The 10,240-nt window shown below is 43.3% G+C and overlaps 1 protein-coding gene across 1 annotated transcript in view; it reads left to right on the forward strand.

The window, feature by feature from the left end:
* The first annotated feature begins 384 nt into the window (after positions 1–384).
* CCDC112 (coiled-coil domain containing 112) overlaps positions 385–10,240 on the forward strand; it is a 21,691-nt gene continuing 11,835 nt past the window's right edge. The window contains exons 1-5 of the mRNA XM_018559846.1: positions 385–502; positions 5,129–5,247; positions 6,793–6,914; positions 8,852–8,941; positions 9,494–9,569. Coding sequence (XP_018415348.1) covers positions 452–502; positions 5,129–5,247; positions 6,793–6,914; positions 8,852–8,941; positions 9,494–9,569 — 458 coding nt within the window. The 5' untranslated portion in view covers positions 385–451. The remainder of the gene's footprint in view (positions 503–5,128; positions 5,248–6,792; positions 6,915–8,851; positions 8,942–9,493; positions 9,570–10,240) is intronic.

Raw genomic sequence — 10,240 nt, forward strand, 5'->3', positions numbered from 1 at the left:
GATCTTCCCCCTGCGTTCTGGCCCTACTTTTTGCGTTTGCAGTGGAACGGAACGCAGGCAAAGTTTTGCCACACTGTTGTTAATATGCACACTGCATTATATAATAGTGCTGAGGTAATGACACAAGCTACCAGCAGTCCATTCTTCTCAACGTCTAGTCTGAGTCTCAGCCCTGTCACAGTGCTCATGACCTGCATGCACCTTGCAGCCACCGGCCCCACCTCCAGCTCCTCCCTCCCTAGATTCCACCTCCTTCGCTTTCCAGCTCCTCCCCATTCCGCCGTTTTTCGCCTCATGCTCAGCTCCACCCCGCCTCCTTTCCTCTCCAGCTCTTCCTCGCCCAGCCCCTTCCATTCTTCAGCACCTCCCTCTCCCACCCCCTTCGCTCCTCTAGCTCCTCCCCGGGGTTTGTTGTGGTTTCTATCAAGTTTCATGTGACGGTTGGGGGAATATGGCCACCTTAGCAACCGCACCGGAGAAGGAGAAGGAGGCCAGCCAGCAGGTACATGCCGTGCAATAACCGAGTGTGCGGGTAGAGCGGGCGAGGTGCGGTATGGAGGGTCTGATAACAGTGTAACAGAGGTCCTCCTCTGTGCGATGTAATACACACACAGCACGTGATCACATGTGTGTTCAGCAGATCGGTGAATGCAATGTATATACAGTGTAGGTAGGGGGTTGTATGACACCCTCAGTACAAGTCTGATCCTGGGATGGGGCACTCACAGCTCATTCATTGTGTTGTAGGTTACCTTGTCTGCACACAGCATGGAATCTGGGAGATCTGAAATATACTCCGCTGTACGTCACACAAGTCTGCATGTATGGCGTGTCAAACCCAAATTATATTTCTGTACTGTATATATTACCCATATTTTTTTGTCAAATATAAAAGATAAGGTTCTGCCAAGTAGATACCAAACATGTGAAGCCTCAAAATTGTGTTCACCCTGAAATTTGCAGAAAACTACGGTACCCAAAATTGTCCATAAGCAACCCTTTAAAAGCTTTTATAGGTCTTCCGTTTAGAGGTAGGGCTCATTCACACGAGTATGCACATCTGTATGGCATGCACGCCTGCGCATAGACCTGCCCCCAGGAGGGTCAGGTGCTGTGTAATTGTGCGCAGCCACCTGTATCTCCCTATGAGAGGACACGACTGCGTGCTGACCCGAACCTGCACATTTGTGCAGATCCAGATGCCCACACTTAGATGCAGACAGTTCCCATCCAAGAGTGGGCGCCTGGATCTGCACAGACGTGTAGGTTCAGGTTGGCACATCCTTTCATTGGGAGATACAGGCGGCTGCACGCAATTGCACACAGCAACTGACCCTCCTGGGAGCAGGTCTCTGCACAGGCATGCATGCCGTACGGATGTGCACACCCATGTGAATGAGGCTTTACCCGCTTGATCTGCTTCCTGACAGCTCAGAAACTGAAGTGCCAAAATCATAATTACTTCTGGGTTCATTCAGCGCGGAGGAGATAAATAAATGGATGTTCAATGGTCCCCCTCTCTTCTCTCAGCTTACACCTGGGATGGCAGCCCTGAGGCCACAGCGAAGCCTGGGAAATATGGGAGGGGGTGTTGGACCGGGAGTGGCACACATTTCTGAGCCCATGGAGTGCCTCCATCCGGGGATGTACGTCTGTACACATGTTTTTGCGCAGCCATTGATTTCTGTGGATGTACACAGCACCTGTGACTCCCAGGTAGGGAAATATGCACAATATTTACGCTGTATGTCACCAGGCGCCCATGTGCACAAGCCCTTACAGATATTTCCTCTCACATCCTGTTGGGTCTATGGGACAGGTAGTAAAAGGAAATCTCCCCAATGGGACAAAGGCAGCAAAGAAAATTGACACCTCTAACTCTGACCAAATGCGATGGCGGTCCTGAGGCCACAGCGAAGCCTGGGAAATATGGGAGGGGGTGTTGGACTGGGAGTGGCATACATTTCAGAACCCATGGAAGTGATCCAACGGCTTCACAGCCACCTAAATCAGTGCTTCTTAAAGTGTGGGTCGCCACCCCATATGGGGTCCCGCAAGTGAACAGGGGGGTCGCGATCTGAGTACCCGGCCAGGACCGCCATCAGGGGGGTATGGCTGGTACTTGTGTACTGTGACTGGTGCTGGCGGGGGGGGGAGGAGAGACACCGAACGACCTTACGCTAGGGGATGGGGGAGACACCGACCAACGCTGGAGTCCCTTAAAAATTTCCTCTGCAAAAAAGGGGTCACCAGTGGAGAAAGTTTAAGAAGGCCTGACCTAAATCACTTGTGGTGTAAAGCTAACAGTTGACTTTACACATATAAACAGACTCCTGGCTGCTGTAGCAGCTACAGTCTGCTTACAGGGGCCCGCCGCCGCCAACATATGGCAAGTTGACAGCAAAGAAAGGGTTAAAGGGACCATTGCTAGTCTTAACCTATAGAACTGACTGAAAAAAAAACATACAAAAAGCAGACTGCCTGCATCCGGGGATGTACGTCTGTACACATGTTTTTGCGCAGCCATTGATTTCTGTGGATGGCTGTACACAGCACCTGTGACTCCCAGGTAGGGAAATATGCACAATGTTTACACTGAATGTCGCCAGGCGCCCATGTGCACGAGCCCTTAGAGAGATTTTCTGTCACATCCTGTTGGGTCTATGGGACAGGAAGTAAAAGGAAATCTCCCCAATAGGACAAAGGCAGCAAAGAAAACTGACACTTCTTCCTCTGACCAAAACATAAAAAAAAGGTTTTGCATTTAGATATACTTTAAAAAGAAGTCATTGAACTTCGGTCAATTGATTTTGCCCCGGCTGAGACGGTGTAATCAGTCCACTGCAGGCAGGAAGAAGCATTTCCTCAGTCTCCTCTCCCCCAGTGATCAGACTGCAGCAAGTCACAGGGTGAGAGAATGCAGCGGTGACTGATCTATGTCAGAAATGAGTACACACAGCCAGAAACAGAACACACACCAGGATTTACTTTACTAGATGTGTCATCTATGAGCATCTCAGTCCAAGAAGTAGATGCCGATCCTGGATGATGCTTGAACAAAGATGGCCCCAGCAGTTGAAGGTGTTGTAAGCGGGAGTATTAAGTTCTTTTTTTTTTTTTTGAGAGGTAATAAGTTCCCAGGGGAGGACAAATTAATATGGAATTCAGGAGCCGGTCTGTCCAATCCAGGAGCCAGTTCCATTGGCAACAACTAGAGAAAAATCTCAAATGTTAGATGCCAACTGTGATTTTTAGGGAGCATTGACTACCCAGCTCCTGGCATTTGTCCAGCCATGACCTATATACATTACACGGCATGGATGCCCTTAAAGGAATTCTAAACCCTCCGTTTTTTTTTGCCTATATCTACTGCTTGCAAGCAGTAGATATAGGCAAGAAGTTTAAAAAAAAACGCTTTAACTAGGTTTAAACTTGCCTTGTGATTGCTGCGCGCTCCCGCGCCGAGAATCAGGAACTGCTCGTACAGCCGCAAAGGATCTTGGGGCGGGCGCATGCGCAGTTCCGATTCTCGGCCGGGAGACTAGCAGAGACGCAAGGTAAGTCTATGGACGCGTGCACCCGCCTGCAGACACCGCTGGATCGGAGGGACAGAGCAGTCAGCGCTGGATCGGAGAGCCGCCGCACCGCTGGAGGGACAGATGGAAACATCAGGAAAGAAGAAGAAGATCGGAATAATAGACATTATTTAAGGTAAGTGCTGACATTAACATGGGGGGGAGGGAACATTTTTTTTTACTTTAATGTCACTTTAACATAAAAAAAAATATATCTGGCTTTCCTGTTTAGTGGTTTCTGTTCCTTGGTCTAAGATTAACCATTACACTCCACAATTCTCTGTAAGACCATTCCAAGAGACCCCCATGGACTACTCACAGGTGACAAACCCTCAGCGCCCACTTACACTTTAGTGATCAGTGGTGTATTAATATGCATTGTGTTAGAACAGTCAATTTATTATGAACACACTGCAAATGATCTAAAATCGCAAGTGACCTTTTTTTGTCTAGCAACCCAGCACACCATAATGCATGGTATGTCTGCTGCAGTTCATTGGGTGTTGCACTCTAGTATATGGAGTGCAACCCACCATGAATGGCACACTTCACATAAAGCTGTTGTGTTATGGAAATTCACTGTAAAACACGTGTTACATCACATGTTGTCACAGCAGTAGAGATTTCTGATTGACAGGCTAGTCCAGCACACAATAAAGGCTGCCAAGACCCATATAGAAAAGCAAATTATTTGTATGAAGCAGTTCTTCATAAAATCGCCAAAATAATGATTGCTAAAGTAAAATGACATAATATAGCATTACAAACTGACTTCAGAAAGACCTTCTTAAAAACCAGGCAACCCTGACTCTTCCATCATTGGAGCACCTGCTGTGTAAGACCAAGAGCTGGTTGTAATCATGTTGGTAAGACTGGTTCCTTAAAGTGACATTAAACCCTCAGATTTTTTAACATAAACCAATACTGTAATGTGCGCCTTACTGAAATCCATGGTAGTTTCCCTTCTCTTTGCTGCTCTTCCCTTTAAATCCTCATGTCTTCTCATGCTAGGGGAGAACTTCCCTTTTCAGCTCAATGCCTCTTCCTGTAGTGCTGGCTCAGGTTACAAGCCTATACAAACGGATACACAGACACCGTGTATCCATTCCTGAGACAAGGCAGTCTGCTGCAGAACAGAAGTTCTGCAGAGCATGAGAACAGATACAGATTTAAAAGGAAGAGCAGCAAAGAGAAAGGAAACAACCATGGATTACAGTAAGGCACACATTACAGTATTGGTTTATGTTAAAAAATCTGAGGGTTTAATGTCACTTTAACATTGAACTCTATGTGCCCTTTTTCTGAAAATACTAGTTATGTATGCAGCCAGGAGTCGGGGGGAAAAGTCAGTGACCCAGATGTATTGATGCAAGAGGTTCAATGACAGGCAGCTAGCATTTGCAGGAGGAAAGGTGACCTGCGACAGCCCCCTTGTTTCTTTCATGACAGGTTTCCTTTAATCAAAACACTGGATTCCACCAACACATCTATATCAAATATCATGTAAGTTTGTGTTGTAAGATTAACGCATTATCATTATGTGGTTTACACAGGATGACGGGAGTTTTTTCAATGGCGTGGAGAGAGAGTATAATGTACAGAACTGGAAGATAAAAGCAGAGCAAGCAAAAAAAGCTGAATTTTTAAGAGAAGCTGAGAAACTTAGACATCAGTAAGTGGTCACTTATTTACAAATACAGAGTTCATAGTGGTTGATGGCAAGTATATCCAATATCCTTTTGCCTTGTCCTGACAAACCTTTGTGGTGACGTTTGATTTTTCTGAACTAATCTTCAGCTTCCTACAGCCGTGTAGACTGCTGGCCGTGCATGCATGCCATGGTTAGGAAGCAAGCTTTCTTTCTAATGAATGATTGTTATACAGATGTGCATGTCTTCGGCTATGGAGGAGGGACAGCACCTATGGAGGTGAACATAAGTATATAAGTATGGCGCAAGAGTGCTCGAAAAGGCTTGATTGGCCACGGCCTTCACACAAGAATCCTCTGAACTCACTGGAGCGGACCTTTTAAAGGAAACCTGTCACAAACCTGGCCAATTCAAACTGAGGCAATGATAAAATAGCGGTGTAAACTGAGTGACTCACTCTAAAAGTCCAGCTTGGCCTGACCCTTTGATCCTTCCTGTTGGTCTTGTAATGTGTTGGGTAGCCTCAGTAACTAGTAGGGAGGGTGAGATGTGGCACCAAGCTCAACTTTTTAAGTAAATGTCAGGTTTCCTTGCAATTTTTGATCTGTCTTACATTTTTACATGCAGCCTTCACAGAAGGTAACCAGTGCTCAGCTCAGTATAAAGTGTTGGGGCCCTTGCCCTCTGTGTGGATACAATGATCTCTTTTTCAGAGGTCTGACAAGCCCCATACTGAGTCAAAGCCAGCTCAGTGTCTCCTCACCTATTTACATTTCTACCTCCCTTCAACCACTGTGTCTCTGAACCCACACTTCCACCAACCTCCATGGTCAAGTCCCTGATAACATATCCTCGTATGACCCCCTAGACAACCACATTTTACCAAATCTACTCCTTACAAAATCTTACAGTGTTTGGGGAATGGCTGATTGTGGGTCCCATAATATCTATTCTCTACATGGTATTTGTGTGATCTACAGTCATTCAACCCGCATACACTATGCCTTATTCTTTCTGCTGTAAATGTTACTGTCTATTGTAACACTTGTCTCTTTTAACCTTACTTGTTCCTCCTTCAAATCAATACATTTCTTTAAAAAAATAGTCTGATTTTGTGATTGCTGAATGTGTGCTATTCTGTTTTTCATGGGGCAGGAGGAATCATTGCAGTGTGTGTAGTTGAACATTTGATGTCTGAACTTTTTTTTTTTTTTGAATGCTGAAATTTGTATGTCTATAGTTCTGTGGTGAATCCATTTGAATATATTGACTTGTGAAAAAGGCATGATAGAGGGATACAAAGACGGTTATCATTCACTGCTGTTTATGAGGAAAAGACTTTGTTGCTGCAAAATGTCAATGATCTTTGTTGGCTTTTTCTCAATGTTGGTCTTGCAGCAAAAAGAGGACACAAGCATTGATGAAAACAATATGCCAATTAGCACATTTTCTTGCTGTAAGTCGGAAGTTTAAAATGTGTTTTTAAAGGAATATTCATTGCTTTGTTATGTACACGTCACATCTTTCTAATTTTTGTGTGTTTTCTGTAAATTTCTTTCTGCTTTCAGAATAACACTTATTGAGAAAGACAGAAATGGTCTTCTCTATAACAAGAAAAATGACTTCCGGGCTGAGTACAGCTCGCTTGAAGAATACGAGCAAAAGCTGACGAACGGCAGAAGATCAGAAAGTAAAGTGATGACTTTGTTTTTTTTTTATCAGATAATTTTTATTAGGGCTTTACCACAAACAGAATAAAAAAGAACAAAGCAAAATAAAACCAAGTACAAAATGACATAAACAAGAAACAGAACAAATCACTATACAAAACATAACATAATAGCGCAGGTGATTTGTTAAATAGACATTCATCTTACACAAAACATGATATTATATAAATACCTTAAAACCATACAAAATCATGTGGATGACAATAGGTGTAAAGGTATAGAATGGTAAGTAGATGACAACCAATTTCCCCAAATTCTAACAAAACTTTCCGACAATCCCCTATGTTCAAAGGTATGTTTTTCTAAATCGATTAAATGGTTCATTTCTGCCACCCATTCCACTTTGGGCGGGGGAGACTCCTCCATTTAAGTACAAGGACCCAAAGTGCCACAAAAAACACTTTCTACAGCCAGCACCTTTATAAAGTTCCCATTCTGATCAGTCAAAAACCCTGAAAATGCATATCGGGGGTAAAAGGGATTTTGGGAAAAGTCCCATTTATACAGCTTAATACAGATTCCCAATATCTTACTAATTTCGGACAACACCACAGCAAGTGTATCAATGAGCCCGACTCCGCCCCACATTAGAACATTTTGAATCAGATACCGAGCTTAAAAAGAAATTCAGGTGTCCCACAAGATCGATGGAAGATATTCAGTTGAATCAATCTATGAGTAGCAAATAGGGATACCCTTTGGACCTACCTTTTGAATTGCCTCCCATATCTCATCCTCTAACCTCCCTATATCTAATCCCCAGCCACGTCTACACTTTGGAGGAAATTGCTATAGGAATTTATTCAACAATAAGGCATATATGTTGGAATTTAGCCCCTTCGTAGAATTTGCTTGTAATAGTTTATCTATTAACTCCAGCAAGGCAACCTGAATGTTAGACATACTAGGATGAACAGATAGCGCATATTAACTGTAAATTTGGGATTATAAGCTACTTCCGGAGGCATTTAAACTTTCAGGGTTTGCCAAATGGAAAAAGGTGGGCATATGGACTTTGGCACAAACTTATGAGCAAGGTTCCCTATGCTCCTTTCACCAGTTGCAATGTAAGATGATTCTTACTCTTGGTCCAGATATTCTAACTCTTCCTAATGGTTAAATACCAAGTTCACCTTTCTGGCCATGTTTCATGTTATATCCTTTCAGGCATAACATGAACCCTGGTCAGATCGCAACCCCAATTACCTGAATCTCAGGGTTCTTCTCCCCACATACTTGTTTACAAATTTGAATTTCACGGATCCACATATCCCATCAGCCACCAAGGCAGAGGTGCTTGTAGTTCTCAATAGAAAACCAGTGCGGTGATGTCACCACACTTGTGATCCATTGATACTTCCTCCCATCTGTGTTACTGGACAGTCATACCTCTGTACAAACATGCACGGGAGAAAGGGTTTGCAGGAGCCTACTGATCGCGGTTGCAGAGCTTTGCTGGCTCAAATGCAAAAAAAATTATAAAAGCAATTTTTTTCTTTTATGAAAAGGTGTGCATTTATTTTATTTTTTTCAAAAGCTGTAATTTCCCTTTTAAAAGAGATAAGTTAATTCAATAAAATATAGCCAATTCTTGGTTGCTCTGCTGACCCTCAGGCTTCAGTGTATTTAGAATCAATTACTAATGATGGAAATCATTAGTTCTGACTTCAGTCTGAATTTGCTTACTGTATGCTTGTTCTGTGCCACTGTAAATCTTGAATCCATGCAGCTAGCATTTTCAGAAGGAGATCCACGATTGCAGTCCACTCATTACAGGTATCCTTAAATGGTATTGATGAGCTATAGTAAATGAATATTTTATTTTGCTTATCAGTATCCTATAAATTCTAAACCCTTTATGGCACTTCCCCTTATAATATTTTATTTTACTTAACAGAAATGAAAACTCAGCAGCATCTTTCAAAAATCCATAACCTTGTAAAGCGACTCCAACTCCAGTTAAAAGATGTGAAGCCTACTTCAGAATGTAAGTATGCCCATTACTGATGTCATTTACTGTATTACATAAATACAGATGTTAGGCATCATCTCTAAGGGCGGGATCACACCATGTCCAGTGCGTCCTGGATCGCATAGTGGGAGTCTTCCTGCGTTCTGGGGCGGGAGGGGGCGTGGCAGTGCAGACCCCCCGCCCGTAGTGCGATCGCCCGCACCAGAACATGTGGTACAGTAATCTGCATGCACTATTTTTGTTAACCGGCCCTGAGTAGCTGAACTCAGACAAGCTTTTAGCTGTCACTTTTTCCAGATTATGTGGGGAAGTGAAAGGGGAGATCTGTTTGGCTGGTATGAGCAGCACATACTTGCCTTAAGTTTAGATATGTTGATAAATATGCACTTTTCTGTGTCTTTTGCCACGTTTTTTCTTTTTTTTGTCTGCTAATAGCAATTTTCACTAGTTGAGAGTGTGTGTAAATCTTAACAATGGTTTGTTTTAATACATAATGTTATTAATACTGTACATAGTTGTGTAATGTAATTGGAATATAGGACTACTTCTGCTGCTTTTCTTTTGTAGTTGTAGAGAAGCTTAGAGAAATGATGGAAGAAGTAGACAATGCTATTAGCGCCTTTAAAGAAGATCAACGAATAATGTAAGCTACTTAAATCTTTGTCTTGTAGAGGAATTCAGATATTGTTTTATATGTGAGGTGCTAATGGTCAGTTACTTTTCTGTGTTTAAGGCTTTATACAGACCTGTGTGGTAACAGGTAGAAAAATGAACCTTTTAATGCATGTTACTGCATCATACAAGACTAAGCGCAGCGTGTTGTGACGCCATTCATTTTGTACTCAGATGCACCTAGCCAGCACCACAACAAACTGATATGAACGATCTATAGTGATCTGTAGTAAAAAAAAAAAAAAAATGCTCCAAATCCAACTGCATTGTGGTGCATGTCATCCCATTCGAGAAAATAGGCTGCCTTACTGCAGTACATGTTAACGCACCACATTTGCAGTAGAAAGGTCAGGGTCTGCCTAGAGTTCAATACAATACCTTTTTTTCACTAGCAGTGGTAGTGCCGGTGTGCTATCAAAGATTGTGACTGGGTTGGAATGTGTGACCGGTGAAGAATTCCAACGCTTTGCCAACCGTTCCAGGGCTGATCGCCATTGCAGATGGTATGTGCAGGAGAACCGATCTGCCCTGGAACAGCTGATCGGTCCTGAAATGTCACTTCTATCTGACTTTGTGGAATGTGAGATCGCAGTCACAAAGTCGGACAGAAGTGACATTTCAGGACCGATCAGCTGTTCCAGG

The sequence above is a fragment of the Nanorana parkeri genome, unplaced genomic scaffold (genome assembly GCF_000935625.1).
Source record: "Nanorana parkeri isolate BGI_ZX_2015 unplaced genomic scaffold, ASM93562v1 scaffold417, whole genome shotgun sequence".
Classification (NCBI taxonomy): Eukaryota; Metazoa; Chordata; class Amphibia; order Anura; family Dicroglossidae; genus Nanorana; species Nanorana parkeri.